The sequence below is a fragment of the Trypanosoma theileri genome, assembly GCF_002087225.1.
Source record: "Trypanosoma theileri isolate Edinburgh chromosome Unknown TM35_Tth_4_V1, whole genome shotgun sequence".
Lineage (NCBI taxonomy): Eukaryota > Euglenozoa > Kinetoplastea > Trypanosomatida > Trypanosomatidae > Trypanosoma > Trypanosoma theileri.
Window position 1 is genome coordinate 84,407 of NW_021639846.1, and position 20,888 is coordinate 105,294.

The window sequence follows — 20,888 nt, forward strand, 5'->3', positions numbered from 1 at the left end:
GGAAATTAGATTTGGCTGCTGAGGGGACTCAGAGAGGTGAAAAAAATCCATGCTCTGCCACCTACGAGATCCATTGTAATTTCATTACCAATGCATACTCCCCATGCCCAACGGTAGTAAAAAATAATATAAAAATAAATTGTATTTATGTATATTTATGTATTACTCTTGATGACCCGTTCCATTGGAGTAATATCCATAAAGCCACAAAGAACAAAAAGAAAAACGTGGTGGTGTGGTGTGGGTTCTTTTTTTGGGTGGGGGGTGGGAGGGGGATATATATGATCATGCCCTACTCAATCACACTATGAGGTAAGGGACGTGTGTGTAATTGGGTGGGTGTTTTTTTTTTTTGTTGCTGATAATGCTGTGGGAGAAGAGGTGAACCGGCATTCTGAGGAAAAAAATAAAATAATAGTAATAAGGATAAATAAAGAGGTAATATGTGTGTGTGAGAGAGTAATTGTGTGTTGCCTCTGTTTGTAAAGAGTGGCATGGTATTACAGTGATGTGTATGCGGTCATTTTTGTTATGGTTATGGATGAGTGGGTTTTAGATTCCAATTGTGGTGTTGGTATAAATATTATGGTGATGCATTGGTTTCTTTATCTTTTCTGTTTGGAAGTGTGTTGATTATTGTACAGTCTCTTTGTTTTGCTGATTGTTTTGTGGTATTGTTTTTGTATGTTGCCAGGTGGACACTGTGTTTTTGGTGTATTTTGGTGTTCGAACTGCCTGGTAATGGTTTTATTATAATGAGAATACAGACACACTTTGTGTGTATGAATACCGAGTAAGATATTGGAGATTGTGTGTAGAGACGTTTATTTCATATTGTTTTTGATACCATTTGTTTTCCACTTTTTCTATATTCAAGGTGTTGTTTCAATATCTGTGTAACTCTGGGTGTGTTTTATTGTGTGAGTGGTTTATTGTTGTTCCCCTTATTGGGTTGTGTTTGATTGCTGTTGTGATGTGTATTCTCTCTCTCTCTTTCTGTGTTGTTGTGTACTGTCTGCCTTGTGTGTTAAATGTGTCTACTTTTCTCCTTTTCCTCTTCTTCCTTGTTACCACGGATCCAAGCAACCCACAGTGACAATCATGACAACGATGTTCGTCCAACTGCGTGGTGTGGTGTACCTGTTGGTACTTCTGCAGTGCGTGGCTTTCGTGAGCCATGCAAATACTGCTGTGGGAGGTGAATCTTCCGAAGGTCCTACTGTAACTGCTCACGTAGAAAAAAGCGATGAAGATTCGGAGGCCGAAGTGAAAAAACCAGAACCGTGTGACCCTGAGATCTGTCCGATGGTGGAGAAAAGGTTAGCAGAGTGGATAAGGATTGTAGATGATTACCTTGCGGATGGAAGAGGTTGTAGGTCTGTATGGGATGCTGTTGTGAACACTGCAAACGAAACCTCAAAGCTTGCGAACACCAGTGCGATAAAGGTCGGTGGACTTGTAAAGAAAATCGAAGAGGAACAAACGGTGGGCGATCAAACTGAGCTCGTTGCCAAGGATGTGGAGATTCTAGAGGATTTGGTGAGAAAGGTTAAAGAAGCTGTGGATAACACCAGATCATCCGTCCTTGATACATGGAGAGCAGAATGGTTTTGCGGACATAAACGTGGAACATTGGAGGAAGCGCAGAATGGGTTCAAAAAAGAGATTGATATTTATATACACGAAAGAGTCGCAATGAGAAATGAAACGTACTGGACGATCGAAAGGGTGGAAACTGCAGAGAGAAGCAATAAAACATACTTCGAATTACAAAACATCACGAAAAGACTAAAGGATTTGAAGGGTTGGAGTCAAGCCACAAAAGTGAACGTTGAGCATCGTGTGAAGGCAGCCAAGAAACAACTAAATGAAGCAAAGGAAAAGCTTGAGAAGATCAAACCAGGGGAAACATTGGGCGTTGGCTCAAAGGACGAGGGAATTAAGAATAACATTACTAACATTACAGGCGAAATTGATACTTTTGTTAAGAAAATCGAAAACTGGAGACCCAATAAAAATACAGGACCGAAGGAAAACTCAGTTGATGCGAGAATAAAACAGGCAATTGAAAATGAAAAAAAATTGGTGGAACAAGAGAAAGAGACTGATAAAAATAAAAGGATTGAAGAACGAGCCCAGAGAGAGAGAGAAGCGCAGGAGCAAAAAGAAAGAGAAGTACAGGCACAAAGGGCAAGAGAAGCGCAGGAGCAAAAAGAAAGAGAAGCACAGGCACAAAAGACAAGAGAGGCGCAGGAGCAAAAAGATAGAGAAGTACAGGCCCAAAAGGCAAGAGAGGCGCAGGAGCAAAAAGAAAGAGAAGTACGGGCCCAAGAGGCTAAAGATGCACTGGAGAAAACGGAAAAGGAACAGCTGGAACGGGCAGCGGAGGAGGCGAGAAAAAAAGCAGAAGCGGCTAAGAAGAATGACAACAGCGTCAGTCCTGCATTGGTTCACGTTCCCTTATTGCTGCTTCTTGTTCTGACTGTTTTGGGCTCCACTCTCGTTTGCTGATCGGTGTTCCCATAATACAGTTGCACAGTTAACCTTTGTTTGACTGGACATGGATGCATTGTAAGGGCACTGTACCTTTTTATTGAATTTTACTGTTTTTTTTTTTCTCCATCCAGCACGATAAATCTCTTGTTTGCATTTTTTGTTGATCACATCTATTGGACTCCCTATGTCACTCATCACACGACAAACCATCATTTTGTTGGGGGAGTGTCCTCTTTGTTTGTTGGCATTATTATTTGGGCACTGTTTTGCCGCCGTTCACTGTGCCCTCCTAATGAAGTGTGTGTGTGTTCCGTGATATTACTAACTATTGCTTTCACCCATGGGAATGAGATACAATCCCAATGGTGTTATAATTGCTGTGATTGAAATGTGAAGAATGGCAGGAGGTTCAAGGCACACAAACACGCACACTACCAACCTTCCTTCTCTTTGTGTGTGTGTGTGTGTGTGTGTGGACTGTCATCATGTGTGCATCATTCCCACTGCTCGCCCTGTACGAAAGGCACACAAACCTACTGCTGGGATTGTGTCGCTGTCTCCTGAACGTGTTCACATGGTGATCACGGCTTTCTTTTTGTTTTGTTTTCATTCTGTTGTTTTTTCCCTTGTGTGTGTTTCATTATAATTTCATTGCATATTATGTGCAGCTGTGTGTTTCTCTTTTGCGTTTCCTATACACCTTGTGTATATTGTGTGTTCATTTTTATGGGATGATTTTTTTTTTTCATTATATACAAACTCCTCCACGGACAACAGGAATAAAGATATGGGCACGGCACGTTCAGTACACAATGATTTTCCGTCGTTAACCTTGGAGTGGATTGGACTGTGTCCAGGCATAGCAGCCACAGGAAGTAATGGATTTCTTTTGTTTTTTGCATTTTTGCTCTATTATTGTGTCTGCCTCATGCAGTCACTCTTTTTCTTTACACTTTTATTTTGGTATAAAGATTGGTGGGTTGTAGGTGTTTGAGTGTGCCCCTCTGTTGTGTGTTCCTTTGTGTGTTTGGGGTGCTACTCGCACCGCCCACGTAATGAAAACACATTTCTTTGTTCTCACCTTCTCTCTCGGTGTTGTCACTCACAGCGTTGCCACGGACACATTTCTGAGTTTGTGTTGTTTGTGGTGTGTGTTATTTGTTGTGTGGCTTGCTTGAGTGACTGCATCCTGCGGGGAGGGACTGGGACTGTTCCGCTTCGGCTTCACGTAATGGGTCTGTTTTTTTTTTCTTTTTGGGGATTGAGTTGATGTGCTGGTGTGTGTGAATGTTTTTCTCTGATGGGAGTGGCAGCTGTGATTATTGTATTGTGAGTGCTTTGTGTGCTGTTGGTATCCTGTTGTTGTTCTTTTCTTGTGTTTTTCTTTTCCTTTCTGTGGGTAAGTGACTCCGTGTACATTTTAGGGAATGCGGTAGTGCCCCTCTGACATGAGCATATGAGACTGTCATTATGTGTGTGTGCACTGTGAGTGGGAAGGACACCGTTGTGTTGCTGGGACGCTTCGCTGCGGCGTCTGTGGGGTTTCTGAATGGCATGCTTCGCTTCGGCGGGGCTCGAGGAGGGGCACTTTACGTCCCGAGGCGCTGAACCTTGAGGCCTGAAATATCACATGCTCAGGGACTTTGAACTTGAGAGAAAAAGAAGAGTGAGGATGAGGAAAAAAAAGGATGAAACCCGACAACCAGTCTACGCGCGCAATGCTCGGGGCTCGTTGTCGGGTTTTGCCCTTTTCTTTTTTTTTTTTTTATCCCTCACCCCAAGAAGGGAGAGGAGGGAACACACAACCCCCACAACCCAAGGCGGGCGGCCAATTTGTCAGCGTCTTGTGCGCAACAAGAAAAAGAGGGGTGGGGTGGCTCCCTGGGGGTGTTTCACTTATAAAATGAGTGGGGTTGGGAATGGTGGAAAACTCTTTCTTTCCCCACTTCAACACTGGGTAAGAAGGGTTTGAAAGGTATTCCGCAAAAGATGACCCTTCCCCGTTCCCCTCATGACATGGTGTGGCCATTCAACCGCGCCTTTTACTCGGTGGCACGCGGCACCATGAACAAAGAACATGAGGGTGAGATTCCTTCCTTCCCTATGATAAAGGCAAATTCCGCTATGGTGATATGTTAAGGCGTTCTCCTACTGCCATGTGTGGTGTGAAAAGGAAATATCCATGGGAAATGCAGAGGAGGAAAAATAAGCACAATAAAAACACTTTCCCCCATAAGAACACTTTCCCCCATAAGAACACTTTCCCCCATAAGAACACTTTCCCCCATAAGAACACATTCCCCCATAAGAACATTTTCCCCCATAAGAACACTTTCCCCCATAAGAACACCTTCCCCCATAAGAACACTTTCCCCCATAAGAACACTTTCCCCCATAAGAACACATTCCCCCATAGGTATTTTGGTTTGTTGGGGCCCCACCGCCTGCCCCACCACAATAATGTGTGAAGTATGTTTGGCTTTTCCCTGGGGGATGGAGGTGCGTAAGCTGAGCGCCGCGATAAGACAGCCCCCATTGCCAAAGGCGAGCCGTGGTTGGCGTCAGAGGCCCGCGGCACCCACCCCAAGATGTTGGCAAAAAAAAAAGTTGAGGAGGGCACGGCGCCCCAACACTGACCGCCGTACTAACGAGACCTGTGGCCGCTTAACTTCACAAATCGGACGGGGCATGGCGCGTTCGGCCAAGTATGGTCGTACCCGAAATACCCGCAAAAGAACATATTATGCTCCCGGGGGGGGGGGTCTCCGGGGTGCCCTTCCCAGCCCCACCTCCGGGGGATGAATTTTCAGTTTTGCGAGCGCCGCGCGTTTCCGGCCCCTGTGCTCTACTGGGCCTCGTTGCGGTGGTATTGGGGCACATTTTCGCACACAAGCTAACCCTTGTAGGTGTTGGGTTGTTCCGGTGTTTTGGGTTGTGCCGGCCTGGTGGCGTCGCTGCCGCCGTCTGTCACAACTTTGGCCGGCTGGTGGTGCCGGGGTGGGGCGGCAGTTTTCTGGTCGAAGCAGGCGGCCCCTACAATAGCCGCGCCTCTGCTATTTTGGTGTTCTGCTGGTTTTTATTCTTCTTTTGGTCGTTCGCAGCCTCTGTGTCGTTGTGCTGCTCCGCCTTGGTGGGGTCAGGGGGTGTCCCGGGCCGTCCCGGACTTGTCCGTGTGGCGGGGTCGGACCCCCACCCCTGTATTTTTTTGGGGGGTGCCAGGCGCGCCATCTGGTTTTTGCCGTCGTGATTTGTGTTTTCTAGATGTGCTGGTGGTGGTTGCGCTTTTGTTTGCGACGCCGCGTGTTGCGCTCTGGCTGTGGGCCTCTGCCTCCCATGGGTTGGGTTGGGGTGGCCGCCGTGGGCGGGGTTTTACACCAAGATGCCCCTGTTAACGAGGGCTGCCTTCATATGGTGCTAAGGTGGAGTATATGAATTTATTCAAAGAAACCAAACTCACTCACTAAATTTTTGAACTGGGTGGTCTCCTTAAAAACCAAATTCTTTTTATTTTTCTTTTCTATACATGCGTTCTTGGGAATGGCATTCCCTTTATTGGTATTTGGCCATCGAACGTTGGAGCCAATGTCCATTATCCCTATTCTTTTTTGAGAAGCCATGGGCCAGCAAATTCTCTTCTTTAGAGTTTACGGGTTCATAAGCGACAAACGTCATGCAGCACCGGGAAGAGCAGAATCGTACTGGGAGAAAACTTTATCCAAGAAGGTCCTGTGGCGCGTGTCAGCGTGCCATCAGCAGCAATTTCTTTTATATATTTCACTTTAGTGTGAATGCCGCTGGGGAGAGGCGCGGGCCCTAGAGATAGTAACGATTATTCCCTCAGCGGCCAAATCTGATTTCCGCCACTGGATGACATGGCTGTTACTGAGGCGACTCAGAGAGGCGAAAAAAAAATCCACGTTCTGCCACCTACGAGATCCATTGTGATTTCATTACCAATGCGTACTCCCCATGCCCGACGGTAGTAAAACATAATATAAAAACAAATTGTATTTATGTATATTTATGTATTATTCTTGATGGCCCGTTCCATTGGATTAATATCCATAAAGTGACGAATAACAGAAAGAAAAACATGGTGGTGTGGTGTGGTGTGGGTTCTTTTTTTGGGTGGGGGGTGGGAGAGGGATATATATGATCATGCCCTCCTCAATCACACTATGAGGTAAGGGACGTGTGTGTAATTGGGTGGGTGTTTTTTTTTTGTTGCTGATAATGCTGTGGGAGAAGAGGTGAACCGGCATTCTGAGGAAAAAAATAAAATAGTAATAATAATAATGATGAATAAAGAGGTAATATGTGTGTGAGAGAGTAATTGTGTGTTGCCTCTGTTTGTAAAGAGTGGCATGGTATTACAGTGATGTGTATGCGGTCATTTTTGTTATGGTTATGGATGAGTGGGTTTTAGATTCCAATTGTGGTGTTGGTATAAATATTATGGTGATGCATTGGATTCTTTATCTTTTCTGTTTGGAAGTGTGTTGATTATTGTACAGTCTCTTTGTTTTGCTGATTGTTTTGTGGTATTGTTTTTGTATGTTGCCAGGCGCACACCATGTGTTTTTGGTGTATTTTGGTGTTCGAACTGCCTGGTAATGGTTTTATTATAATGAGAATACAGACACACATTGTGTGTACGAATACCGAGTAAGATATTGGAGATTGTGTGTAGAGACGTTTATTCAATATTGTTTTGATACCATTTGTTTTCCACTTCTTCTATATTCAAGGTGTTGTTTCAATATCTGTGTAACTCTGGGTGTGTTTTATTGTGTGTGAGTGGTTTATTGTTGTGTTCCCCTCATTGGGTTGTGTTTGATTGCTGTTGTGATGTGTATTCTCTCTCTCCTTTCTCTGTGTTGCTGTGTACCCACTACCTTGTGTGTTAAATGTGTGTCTACTTTTCTCCTTTTCCTCTTCTTTTTTGATGCCACGGACCCATGCAACTCACAGTGATAATCATGACAATGATGTTCGTCCATCTGCGCCGTGTGGTGTGCCTGTTGGTGTTTCTTCACTTCATTTCTGTTTTGGTTCTCGCAGAGGGAGAAAAGGAAGTTGTAACAGAGGTTGCAAACAATGATGTTGAGGCGGCAGTGATGGACCAAGAAAGGGCGTGGGAGACGTATTTGGATATTCCAAACTTCACCAGGGAAGAGCTCGGAGAAAACGATATTCTGGGGGAATCTGGAAACGCTGATTTGAAGGATGCAGTCTGGAAGACATTGGTGACCGTCAAGGAATCCGAGATTCACTTTAAGAACGGAACGGCCTGTATGTCCGAGTGGAAAAAGGTGGTTGAAGCAAATGAGAAGACGGTTAAGGATGCCGCGGGGGCCACCGAGAGAATTAAGGGTATTATCAAAAAAATTGATGAGGTGGCGGATCGGGAAACGAAGGACAAATACGGTAAAATAACGACTATGAAGCTGAAGGACGCCTGTGACGGAGAGAAATTAGATAAATTACTTCAGGAAATACCGAAGGTACTGAAAGAGACAAAAGAAAAGGCACCAGGAAAAGAGGTGGTATTTAAAATTGCCGAGGCCAAACAAGCGGAGCTCCTGTGTAAAGCCACGCGTTCCAACGTGGCCCATGTTTTGATTGATATTGAAAGGAAGGTCGAGGGCATTACTACTTTTGTGGGAGATTATAATAGGAGTGATAAAGCAATGTTGGTGAAGAGGGTGGCCGAGGGAATAAACGCCACATTGCGAAATGTCACGGCTCTAATTGACAATGTTACAGTACAGAACAGATTTGCAGTGGGGAGGATAAAAACCCTGGTACAGGATTGGAAAGAGGCGTACGCAGAGCTAGAGCGACTTGCAAAACTGGAAGGTTCGACGCCGTTAGGCAGCAATCAGAAGTGTAAGATTGAGGAAAAAAAATCGCAGCTTGAGGAAATAAGCGGGCTTATAGCGGAACCCCAGAAAGAAATTAAGAAAGCTACGGATACAGTTGGTGCAGTGGGTGAAGACGCGAAGAAGGAAAGGAAGGAGTACGCCGATGAGGTTAACAGAAGGGTGACGGAGGCAATCAAGAATGTTACCACGGGAATGGAGGAGAAGAAGGATGAGGTTGCCCAAGAAAAGATGCGGAGGGAGGAAGAAGCGAGAAGAGCTGCAGAAAGGGCCAGGGAAGAAGAAAGAGCGAGACAGGCAGCAGAAAAAGACAAAGAAGTAGAAAGAGTGAGACAGGCAGCAGAAAAAGCCAAAGAAGTAGAAAGAGCGAGACAGGCAGCAGAAAAGGCGAGACTGGCGGCGGCACAAAAAGCCAAGGAAGAAAAAGCGAGACAGGCAGCAGAAAAGGCTATGGAAGAAAAGGCGAAACGGGCAGTGGAAGAGGAGCTTCCGCAGAAGAAGAAAAAAAAGAGAGACGGCAGCAGCAGTCCTGCATTGGTGCACAGTCCTTTACTGCTGCTTCTGTTGTGTGTGCTGGGTTGCACTGCGGTGTTGATCAGTGTTCCCATGACACAGCTGCACAGTTAACCTTTATTTGAGTGGATATGGATGTATTGTAAGAGCACTGTTCTTTTTATTGAATTTTATTGTTTTTTTATTTTCACAGTTCGATAGATCTCTTGTTTGCGTTTCTTACTGAACACATCTATTGGGCTCCCTGTGCCACTCATCACATGACAAACCATCATTTTGTGAGGGGAGTGTCCTCTTTGTTTGTTGGCATTATTATATGGGCACTGCTTTGCAACCATTTTGTTGTGGTCTCCTGGTGATGTGTGTGTGTGTGTTCCGTGATATTAATAACTATTGCTTTTACCCATGGGAATGAGATACAATCCCGATGTGTTTCAATTGCTGTGAATGAAATGTGAAGAATGGCAGGAGGTTCAAGACACACAAACACGCACACTACCAACCCTCCTTCTCTTTGTCTGTGTGTGTGTGTGTGTGTGGACTGTCATCATGTGTGCATCATTCCCACTGCTCGCCCTGTACGAAAGACACACACACACCTACTGTTGGGAATTGTGTTCTTGACTCCTGAACATATTCACTTGGTGATCACGGCTTTCTTTTTTTTCTTCTTGTTTTGTTTTCATTTCATTGTTTTTCCCTTGTGTGTGTGTGTTTCATTATAATTTCATTGCACATTATGTGCATCTGTGTGTTTTTCTCTTTTGCGTTTCCGATACACCGTGTGTATCTTGTGTGTTCATTTTTATGGAATGATTCTTTTTTTTTTTCATTATATACAAACTGCTGCAGTGACATCAAGAATAAAGATATGGGCACAGCACGTTCAGTCCACAATGATTCTCCATTGTTAACCTTGGGGTGGATTGGACTGTGTCCAGGCATCGCAGCCACAGTAAGTAATGAATTTCTTTTTTTTTTACATGTTTGCTCTACTATTGTGTCTGCCTCACGCAGTCACTCTTTTTTTTCACATTTTTATTTTGGTATAAAGATCGGTGGGTTGTAGGTGTTTGAGTCTGCCCCTCTGTTGTGTGTTCCTGTGTGTGTTTGGGTTGCTACTCACACCGCCCACGTAATGAAAATACATTTCTTTGTTCTCACTTTCTCTCTCGGTGGTGCCACTCACGGCATTGCCAGGGACATATTTGTACCCCTGTGGTGTGTGTGGTTTGCTTGGGTGACTGCAGCCTGTGGGGAGGTGGAGTGAGACTGTTCCGCTTCGGCTTCACGTATTGGGTCCGTTTTTTATTTATTTTTGGGGTTGAGTTGATGTGCTGGTGTGGGTGAATGTTTTTCTCTGCTGAGAGTGGCAGCTGTGATTATTGTATTGTGAGTGCCTTGTGTGCTGTTGGTATCCTGTTGTTTTTGTTTTTCTTGTGTTTTTCTTTTTCTCTCTGTAGCTGTGTGACTCCGTGTACATTTTAGGGAATGCCGCAGTGCCTCTCTGACATGAGCATGTGAGACTGTCATTCTGTGTGTGCACCGTGAATGGGAAGGACACCGTTGTGTTGTTGGACCACTCCACTGCGGCCTCTGTGGTGGGGTTTGTGTGTGTGTGGCATGCTTCGCTTCGGCGGGGCTCGGGGAGGGGCACTTTGCGTCCCGAGGCGCTGAACCTTGAGGCCTGAAATATCATGCTCAGGGGCTTTGAACTTGAGAGAAAAAGAAGAGTGAGGATGAGGAAAAAAAAAAGGATGAAACCCGGCAACCAGTCTAGGTGCGCAATGCTCGAGGCTCGTTGTCGGGTTTTGCCCTTTTCTTTTTTTATCCCCCACCCCAAGAAGGGAGAGGAGAGAGAACACACAACCCCCACAACCCAAGGCGGGCGGCCAATTTGTCAGCGTCTTGTGCGCAACAAAAAAAAGAGGGGTGGTGTGGCTCCCTGGGGTGTTTCACTTATAAAATGAGTGGGATTGGGCATAGTGGAAAACTCTTGCTTTCCCCACTTCAACGCTGGGAAAGATGGGTTTGAAGGGTATTCCGCAAAGATGACACTTCCCCGTTCACCTCATGACATCATGGTGCCGCGTGCCACCGAATAAGGGGTGCTGTTGGATGGCCCACACCATGAACAAAAAGAACAAAGAGAAGGGATTCACCAAACTCCCATGATAAAGGCAAATTCCGCTATGGTGATATGTTAAGGCGTTCTCCTACTGCCATGTGTGGTGTGAAAAGGAAATATCCATGGGAAATGCAGAAAAGGAAAAACAAGTATAATAAGAACACACTTCGCCCCATAAGAACATATTGCCTCATAGGTATTTTGGTTTGTTGGGGCCCCACCGCCTGCCCCACCACAACAATGTGTGAGGCATGTTTGGCTTTTCCCTGGGGGATGGAAGTGTGTAAGCTGTGCGCCGCGATTGGGCAGCCCCCATTGCCAAAGGCGCGCCGTGATTCACTTCAGAGGCTGGCGGCACCTACCCCATGATGTTGGAAAAAAAAAAAAGTTGAGGAGGGTGCGGCACCCCGGGTTCCAGCCCCATCACTGATCGCCGTACTAACGAGGCCTGTGGCCGCCTAACTTCGCAAATCGGACGGGATACGGTGCATTCGGCCAAGTATGGTCGTACCCGATATACCCGCAATAGAACATATTATGCTCCCCGGGGTGCCCTTCCCAGCCCCACCTCCAGGGGTGAATTTTCAGTTTTGCGAGTGCCGTGCGTTTCCCGCTCCTGTGCCCCACTGGGCCTCGTTACGGTGGTATTGGGGCACATTTTCGCACGCAAGCTAACCCTTGTAGGTGTTGGGTTATTCCGGTGTTTTGGGTTGTGCCGGCCTGGTGGCGTCGCCGCCGCCGTCTGTCACAACTTTGGCCGGCTGGTGGCGCCGGGGTGGGGTGGCAGTTTTCTGGTCGAAGCAGGCGGCCTCTACAACAGTTGCGCCTCTGCTATTTTGGTGTTCTACTCGTTGTTATTCTTCTTTTGGTCGTTCGTGGCCTCTGTGTCGTTGTGCTGCTCCGCCTTGGTGGAGTTAGGCGGTGTCCCGGGCCGTCTCGGACTTGTCCGTGTGGCGGGGTCGGACCCCCTCCCTTTTTTTTTGGGGGTGCCAGGCGCGCCGGCCGGTGTTTGCCGTTGTGATTTGTGTTTTCTACATGTGCTGGTGGTGGTGTCTGCGCTTTTGTTTGCGGCACCGCGCGTTGCGCTCTGGCTGCGGGCCTCTGCCTCCCATTGGTTTGGTTGGGTTGTGGTGGCCGCCGTGGGTGGGGTTTTGGAACAAGATGCCTTCGGCAATGAGGGCCGCCTTCATATGTCGTCAGGGTGTGGGGGATATGAATTTATTCAAAGAAACCAAACTCACTCACCAAATGTTTGAAGTGGGAGGTCTCCTTAAAAAAATAAATTCTTTTTATTTTTATTTTCAATACATGCGTTCTTAGGAATGGCTTTCCCTTTATTGGCGTTTAGCCATCGAAAGTTGGAGCCGATGCTCATTATCCCCTATTCTTTTGAGGGAGGCAATGGGCCAGCAAATTCTCTTCTTGAGAGTTTACGGGTTCATAAGCTACAAACGTCATACAGCACCGGGATCAGCAGAGTCGTACTGGGAGAAAACTTTATCCAAGAAGATCCTGGGGCGCGTATCAGTTTGCCATCAGAAGCAGTTTCTTTTACATATTTCACTTTGGTGCGAATGCTGCTAGGGAGAGGCACAGACCCTAGAGATAGTAACAATTATTCCCTCCAGTGGTGGAAATTAGATTTGGCTGCTGAGGGGACTCAGAGAGGTGAAAAAAATCCATGCTCTGCCACCTACGAGATCCATTGTAATTTCATTACCAATGCGCACTCACCATGCCCAACGGTAGTAAAAAATAATATAAAAATAAATTGTATTTATGTATATTTATGTATTACTCTTGATGACCCGTTCCATTGGATTAATATCCATAAAGCCACAAAGAACAAAAAGAAAAACGTGGTAGTGTGGTGTGTGGGGTCCTTTTTGGGTGGGGGGTGGGAGAGGGATATATATGATCATGCCCTCCTCAATCACACTATGAGGTAAGGGACGTGTGTGTAATTGGGTGGGTGTTTTTTTTTTGTTGCTGATAATGCTGAGGGAGATGAAGAGGTGAATTGGCATTCTGAGGGAAAAAATAAAATAATAGTAATAAGGATAAATAAAGAGGTAATGTGTGTGAGAGAGTAATTGTGTGTTGCCTCTGTTTGTAAAGAGTGGCATGGTATTACAGTGATGTAGGCAGTCATTTTTGTTATGGTTATGGATGAGTGGGTTTTAGATTCCAATTGTGGTGTTGGTATAAATATTATGGTGATGCATTGGTTTCTTTATTTTTTCTGTTTAGAAGTGTGTTGATTATTGTACAGTCTCTTTGTTTTGCTGATTATATTTTTGTGGTATTGTTTTTGTATGTTGCCAGGTGGACACTGTGTTTTTGTTGTATTTTGGTGTTCGAACTGCCTGGTAATGATTTTATTATTATGAGAATACAGACACACTTTGTGTGTATGAATACCGAGTAAGATATTGGAGTGTGTGTAGAGACGTTTATTTAATATTGTTTTGATACCATTTGTTTTCCACTTCTTCTAAATTCAAGGTGTTGTTTCAATGTCTGTTTAACTCTGGGTGTGTTTTATTGTGTGAGTGGTTTATTGTTGTTCCCTTCATTGGGTTGTTGTGTTTGATTGCTGTTGTGATGTGTATTCTCTTTCTCTCTTTCTTTCTGTGTTACTGTTTACTCTCTGCCTTGTGTGTTAAATGTGCGTCTACTTTTCTCCTTTTCCTCTTCTTCCTTGTTACCACAGATCCAAAACAACTCAGAGTGATGACCATGACAACGATGTTCATCCAACTGCGCTATGTGGTGTACCCGTTGGTATTACTGCAGTGCTGTGTGTTTGTGGTCCACGCGGTCGAAAACAATATTCCTCCACCTGACCCTGATGTTCCAAAGGCCGTGGAGTATATGAAGGATTTTGTGAATCAGACGACATATTTTCTTGCGCAGGGTTCGGCATGTACGAACACGTGGGATCGACATTTAAAGTATTGTGTTTCAAATTCCACAGCCGCAGAAGAAGCGGCCAAGGAGATGAAGACGTTGTTGGAGGCGGTTCGTGAGGCAAAGAAGAAGGACGGAGGCGTGGTCAGTGAAGGAGGAAAGAAGGCAAGCGCTGAGGTCCGAAAGGTGTTGGGGGACGTATTGGAGAAGATGAAAGCCAAGAAGGGAGTGGTCGCCAAGGCGCGTGCCGAGGTCGAGAATACCAGGAGGTTGTTTGAGATATGTAGGATTACTTATGTGAACATGGGTGATTGGATAGGTGGGCGTCATGATTCCGCACGGCCCTACTACTTTGGTTTGATTGAAGAAGAAAATAGGAGAAAACCGACAAATGATTTGGAGGTACTGTACAGACGCGGTAAATCTTCGGAAGAGAGTCTCCTCCAGCTATATGCGACACTCGACAGATTCACGCTCAAAAGTCGCGCGCACACGGGTGAAGTCAACGGTCACGTGGTGAAGGCGCAGGCCGCGATGGAGGAGGCATACAGGGGCCTCGCTGCCGTAAAGGAATTGGTTGACGAGGGGGAAGTGCAATTTAAGAACGATGTGGAAAAACTAAGGGATATTGTGAAGCCGTTGGAGCAGGCAGGGGAATCGGGAGGCGCTGCGGGAACAGGTGGTCCTTCGGTGGGGGACACAGAGGTACCCAAAAGTAGCATGGTAAGTACGGGTGGGGGGATGATTGCTCCGGTGCGTCTCGATCCATCGAACACCAGTGGTGTTGTGGAAGAGCTGGAGGAAGAAAAAAAGAAAGAGACCAAGCGTGTGGTACAGGAAAAAAAAGAAGAAGAACGGAGGCTGTTGAGTGAAGCAGAGGAGAGGGAACGACAAAGAAAAGCAGAAGCGGACAAAAGGATTGCAGAAGAAAGGTCGAGAGAAGAGGAAAAAAAGAGGCTGGCTGAAAAAGAGGAACTGGCCGCAAAGGAAAGGGAACGGGTGGCGGAGGCGCAGCAACGGGCTGAAGAAGAAAGAAAGAAACTGGAGAAACTGGCTGAAGAGGAGAAGGCGAGAAAAGCAAAGGAGGAATTGGCGAAGAATACCAAAAGAAGGAAAGACGGCACCAGCAGCCCTGCATTGATGCACAGATCCTTATTGTTGCTTCTGTTGTGTGTGTTGGGTTACACTCTCGTTTGTTGATCGGTGTTCCCATGACACAGTTGCACAGTTAACCTTTGTTTGAGTGGACATGGATGCTTTATAGGGCACTGTTCTTTTTGGTTGGATATCAGCTTTTTTTTCAGTTCAATGAATCTCTTATTTGCATTTTTTTACTGAACACATCTATTGGACTCCCTATGGCACTCATCACGTGACAAACCATCATTTTGTGAGGGAAGTGTCCTCTTTGTTTGTTGGCATTATTATCTGGGCTCTGTTTTGCCGCCATTTACTGTCCTCCTAATGAAGTGTGTGTGTGTTCCGTGATATTACTAACTATTGCTTTTACCCATGGGAATGAGATACAATCCCGATGCGTTTTAATTGCTGTGACTGAAATGTGAAGAATGGCAGGAGGTACAAAACACACAAACACGCACACTACCAACCTTCCTTCTCTTTGTGTGTGTGTTTGGACTGTCATCATGTGTGCATCATTCCCACTGCTCGCCCTGTACAAAAGACACACACACACCTACTGCAGGGAATTGTGTTATTGCCTCCTTAACATATTCACATGGTGATCACGGCTTTTTTCTTTTTGTTTTGTTTTCCTTTTATTGTTTTTCCCTTGTGTTTCATTATAATTCCATTGCACATTATGTGCAGCTGTGTGTTTCTCTTTTGCGTTTCTAATACACCTTGTGTATCTTGTGTGTTCATTTTTATGTAGGGATTTTTAATTTGTTCATTGCTTGCAAACTGCTGCAGGGACGTCAAGAATAAAGATATGGGCACAGCACGTTCAGTACACAATGATTTTCCGTTGTTAACCTTTGGGGTGGATTGGACTGTGTCCAGGCATCGCAGTCACAGTAAGTAATGAATTTCTTTTTTGCTTTTACATCTTTGCTCTATTATTGTGTCTGCCTCATGCAGTCACTCTTTTTTTTTACATTTTTATTTTGGTATAAAGATTGGTGGGTTGTAGGTGTTTGAGTGTGACCCTCTGTTGTGTGTTCCTTTGTGTGTTTGGGTTGCCACTCACACCGCCCACGTAATGAAAACACATTTCTATGTTCTCACCTTCTCTCTCGGTGTTGTCACTCACGGCATTGCCACGAACATATTTGTGCTCTTCTGTTGTTTGTTGTGTGGCTTGCTTGAGTGACTGCAGCCTGCGGGGAGATGGACTGAGACTGTTCCACTTCGGCTTCAGGTCATTGGTATGTTTTCTTTTTGGGGTTGAGTTGATGTGCAGGTGTGGGTGAATGTTTTTCTCTGATGGTAGTGGCAGCTGTGGTTATTGTATTGTGAGTGCTTTGTGTGCTGTTGGTATCCTGTTGTTGTTGTCCTTTTCTTGGGTTTTTCTTTTCCTCTCTGTAGGTATGTGACTCCGTGTACATTTTAGGGAATGCCGTAGCGCCTCTCTGACATGAGCATGTGAAACTGTCATTGCGTGTGTGTGTGCACCGTGAATGGGAAGGACACCGTTGTGTTGCTGGACCACTCCACTGCGGCGTCTGTGGGGTTTCTGTGTAAGCGGCATGCTTCGCTTCGGCGGGGCTCGAGGGGCACTTTACGTCCCGAGGCGCTGAACCTTGAGGCCTGAAATATCATGCTCAGGGACTTTGAACTTGATAGAAGAAGAAGAGTGAGGATGAGGAAAACAAAAAGGATGAAACCCGGCAACCAGTCTACGTGCGCAATGCTCGAGGCTCGTTGTCGGGTTTTGCCCTTTTCTTTTTTTTATCCCTCACCCGAAGAAGGGAGAGGAGGAGAACACACAACCCCCACAACCCAAGGCGGGCGGCCAATTTGTCACAGCGTCTTGTGCGCAACAAAAAGAAGAGGGGTGGGGTGGCTCCCGGGGGTGTTTCACTTATAAAATGAGTGGGGTTGGGAATAGTGGAAAACTCTTGCTTTCCCTACTTCAACGCTGAGTAAGATGGGTTTGAAAGGTATTCCGCAAAGATGACCCTTCCCCGTTCCCCTCGTGACATGGTGTGGACATTCAACCGCACCTGTTACTCGGTGGCACGCGGTATAATGAAAAGAACGCCACTACACGATACAAAACAACGAAAACAAGAGAGACCTTCCGGCATTAGTCTGCCCCACGTGTGGGTCGTCAATGTGTATGAGTAAATTAGGCCTAACTCTACACCGAATGTAACGTCACGGGTATCAATCTACTCGCGCGCACACCAGCCAACGCGACGAAACAGCTCTGCACCTCTTGAGTTGCCCCACTCTTTTTTAACAGCGAGTCCAATTTGCGATAATTGATGATGTACCCCTGATGAAACTATGTTTCTCTAAGCTGTTAGCAAAATTCCCTATTGCGGTGGAGCGGAACTACACTATGCCACAGACTTCACACCCAAGAATCCCTACGCAGCCTACTTCCCTCACCTCTCTAAAATCAGCGACGAGCTCGAATATGGAAACCCTGATAGAAGAGTACGCTCAAGACGCCTGTCTCCTTCCAATACAAGCAACAAAATAAATGGGAGTTCATTGGGGCCAATCTACCACAAAAAAATTAAAATAAAATAATAACAAAAGGAGACTTGAGAACGGGTTTTGGGTAAGAACAGTGAGGGTAGAGAGATATGGTGGGGTTTGCTCGATCAGATTTCTCGTAGAACAGTTCTCTCGTAGGGGAATGGGCTACAACAAAAAATCATATTACAAGAGCTTGAGGATCCCATAAAATAAAGGGATCTTCCTCTCCAGAGTCACTCGTAAGCCAGTAACTAGGTGCTCTACGGTGTACGGTTGATAGCCGTTCCATTGGAGTAACATCCATAAAATACACGAAGAACAGAAAGAAAAACGTGGTGTGAGGGTCCTTTTGGGGGTGGAAGGGGATATGTTTGATATTACCCTTCTAATTCACACCATGGAGTGGAGAATGTTAGTAACGGGGTGGGCGTGTTTTTTTTTTGCTGATAATGCTGTGGGAGAAAAAGAAGAGCCGAACCGGCATTCTGAGGGAAAAATGAAATAATAATAATAAGGATGAATAAAGAGGTAATATGTGTGTGAGAGAGTAATTGTGTGTTGCCTCTGTTTGTAAAGAGTGGCATGGTATTACAGTGATGTATGCAGTCATTTTTGTTATAGTTGTGAGTAAGTGGGTTTTAGATTCCAATTGTGGTGTTGGTATAAATATTATGGTGATGCATTGGTTTCTTATTTTTTCCGTTTGGAAGTGTGTTGATTATTATTGTACAGTCTCTTTGTTTTGCTGATTGTTTTGTGGTGTTGTTTTTGTATGTTGCCGGGCGTACACTGTATTTTTGGTGTATTTTGGTGTTCGAACTGCCTGGTAATGATTTTATTATAATGAGAATACAGACACACTTTGTGTGTATGAATGCTGAGTAAGATATTGGAGTGTGTGTAGAGACGTTTATTCAATATTGTTTTGATACCATTTGTTTTCCACTTCTTCTAAATTCAGGGTGTTGTTTTTTAATATCTGTGTAACTCTGGGTGTGTTTTATTGTGTAAGTGGTTTACTGTTGTTCCCCTCATTGGGTTGTGTTTGATTGCTGTTGTGATGTGTATTCTCTCTCTCCTTTCTCTGTGGTGCCGTGTACCCACTGCCTTGTGTGTTAAATGTGCGTCTACTTTTCTCCTTTTTCTCTTCTTCTTCCTTGTTACCACAGATCCAGGCAACCCACAGTGACATTCATGACAACGATGTTCGTCCAACTGCGACGTGTGGTGTACCTGTTGGTACTCCTGCAATGTTGTGTGTGTGTGGCCTATGCAACCAGTGAGATTGATGATGAAGAACGGGAAATTAGGAGGTCGGTGAGAGTATTGAAGGCGTCGTTGGAACGGACAGATTCATTGTATGCGAAGGGAAGGAGTTGTCTTTCGGTGTACGAAAAGGAAATACAGTTCTGCAACGAGAGTTCCTTGAATGCCGTTAAGGAGGCCGAGAATGCGGTTGAAGTTATCACAACAATGAAGGGAAAAACGGATGTACTTGTAAAGGAGGGTGATAAATTCGTCGAAAGTGAAAGGCTGGTGAAGTATGCTGAAGAAACACTACAGAATACGAAAAAAGCAGTTGATGATGCCACACGTTTTGTCGAAATAGTAAGCCAAACAAAAAAGGCCTGTGTTGTTGATGGCTACAACATGGAACACGAGGCGGAAAGACTCAAGGACCACTATACTGCTTTGCTTTATCAATTGAAGGACAAGAAGGAAACGGAAGAGAAAAAGGAGAGAATGGAACTCGTCGAGAGAGGCAAGGAAAGGCACGACGAGCTTTATAAGCTCATGAACTCGACGGGAGAGGTAATTATTAGGGTTGCCGAGGTAAGACCAATGGCCATGGAAAAGACAAAACTCGCCGCCCAAGCAATGAGTAGGTCAATTGCGGATCTTCTTTGGATTATAAAAGAACTCAAGAACGTGGTTCCGGCAGCAGAAGATGGCGAGAACCAAAATTGGGTAAATCAAAGCGAAAAGAAGATAAAAGAGATTGTTAGGGAGGTTCACGCGGCTAATCCCGAAAAAACGAGGGGAGAAGCCATAGCAGAAATCAGGGTTGCCCTGGAGGAGAAGAAGAAAGAGGAAGACTCGCTTATAAAAGAGGAGTGGGTGGATAAAGAAAAGAAGATAAAGGAAAGGGTTGAAAGGGAGAGTAATGAGAGAAAGGCTGAAGAGGAGAGGAGAAGAAAAGAGGAAGAAGCACGAAGAGCTGAAGAAGAAAAGAAAAGAAGGGCCGAGGAAGAAAAGGCTAAACAGGAGGCGGAGAGAAAGGCCAGGGAAGAAGAGGCGAAGCGTGTTGCTGCGGAAATGGCGAAAGAAAGGGTCAAGGAAGAAGAGGCGAGACGTGTTGCTGCGGAAATGGCGAGAGAAAGGGCCAAGGAAGAGGCAGAAAAGGCCAAGAAAAAGAAGGATGGTGGCAGCAGTCCTGCATTGGTGCGCGGTCCCTTATTGCTTATCGTTCTGGTGTGTGTGTTGGGTTGCACTCTCGTGTGCTAATCGGTGTTCCCATGACACAGCTGCACAGTTAACCTTTGATTGAATGGATATGGATGCTTTGTAGGGAAACTGTTCTTTTTGGTTAAATATCAGCACTTCATTTTCATTTTCAGTTCGATAAATCTCTTGTTTGCATACTTTTTTTCCTGAACAAATCTATTGGACTCCCCATGGCACTCATCACATGACAGACCATCATTTTTATGTGGGGGGAGTGTCCTCTTTGTTTGTTTGTTCGCATTATCTGGGCTCTGTTTTGCCACCATTTACTGTGTCCTCCTGGTGATGTGTGTGTGTTCCGTGATATTACTAACTATTGCTTTTACTCATGGGAATGGTATACAATCCCGATGTGTTGTAATTGCTGTGACTGAAATGTGAAGAATGGCAGGAGGTACAAAACACACAAACACGCACACCACCAACCCTCCTTCTCTCCTTGTGTGTGTGGACTGCCATCATGTGTGCATCATTCCCACTGCTCGCCCTATACGAAAGACACACACACCTACTGTTGGGAATTGTGTTCTTGCCTCCTGAACATATTCACATGGTGATCACGGCTTTTTCTTTTCTTGTTTTGTTTTCATTCTACTGTTTTTCCCTTCTGTGTGTGTGTGTTCCATTATAATTTCATTGCACATCATGTGCATCTGTGTGTTTCTCTTTTGCGTTTCCGATACACCTTGTGTATCTTGTGTGTTCATTTTTATGGAATGATGTCTTTTTTTCATTATATACAAACTGCTGCAGGGACATCAAGAGTAAAGATATGGGCACAACAC

The 20,888-nt window shown here is 45.3% G+C and overlaps 6 protein-coding genes across 6 annotated transcripts; all 6 read left to right on the forward strand.

Moving 5' to 3' along the window:
* Positions 1-1,101: 1,101 nt before the first annotated feature.
* Positions 1,102-2,511, forward strand: TM35_000041290 (uncharacterized protein; the record flags this gene model as incomplete). The annotated part of the gene is made up of 1 exon (XM_029022323.1): positions 1,102-2,511. The coding sequence occupies one exon, from the start codon at positions 1,102-1,104 to the stop codon at positions 2,509-2,511; it is 1,410 nt and encodes a 469-aa protein (XP_028885981.1).
* A 2,728-nt stretch (positions 2,512-5,239) lies between these two features.
* TM35_000041300 (uncharacterized protein) lies at positions 5,240-5,743 on the forward strand (the record flags this gene model as incomplete). The annotated part of the gene is made up of 1 exon (XM_029022324.1): positions 5,240-5,743. One exon carries the CDS (start codon positions 5,240-5,242, stop codon positions 5,741-5,743), a length of 504 nt encoding a protein of 167 aa, XP_028885982.1.
* A 1,732-nt stretch (positions 5,744-7,475) lies between these two features.
* TM35_000041310 (uncharacterized protein) lies at positions 7,476-9,005 on the forward strand (the record flags this gene model as incomplete). Its single annotated transcript, XM_029022325.1, has 1 exon — positions 7,476-9,005. The coding sequence occupies one exon, from the start codon at positions 7,476-7,478 to the stop codon at positions 9,003-9,005; it is 1,530 nt and encodes a 509-aa protein (XP_028885983.1).
* Positions 9,006-12,341: 3,336 nt separating this feature from the next.
* Positions 12,342-12,968, forward strand: TM35_000041320 (uncharacterized protein; the record flags this gene model as incomplete). The annotated part of the gene is made up of 1 exon (XM_029022326.1): positions 12,342-12,968. One exon carries the CDS (start codon positions 12,342-12,344, stop codon positions 12,966-12,968), a length of 627 nt encoding a protein of 208 aa, XP_028885984.1.
* A 790-nt stretch (positions 12,969-13,758) lies between these two features.
* On the forward strand, positions 13,759-15,129 carry TM35_000041330 (uncharacterized protein; the record flags this gene model as incomplete). The annotated part of the gene is made up of 1 exon (XM_029022327.1): positions 13,759-15,129. One exon carries the CDS (start codon positions 13,759-13,761, stop codon positions 15,127-15,129), a length of 1,371 nt encoding a protein of 456 aa, XP_028885985.1.
* A 3,663-nt stretch (positions 15,130-18,792) lies between these two features.
* Positions 18,793-20,103, forward strand: TM35_000041340 (uncharacterized protein; the record flags this gene model as incomplete). Its single annotated transcript, XM_029022328.1, has 1 exon — positions 18,793-20,103. The coding sequence occupies one exon, from the start codon at positions 18,793-18,795 to the stop codon at positions 20,101-20,103; it is 1,311 nt and encodes a 436-aa protein (XP_028885986.1).
* Between the last annotated feature and the right edge of the window lie 785 nt (positions 20,104-20,888).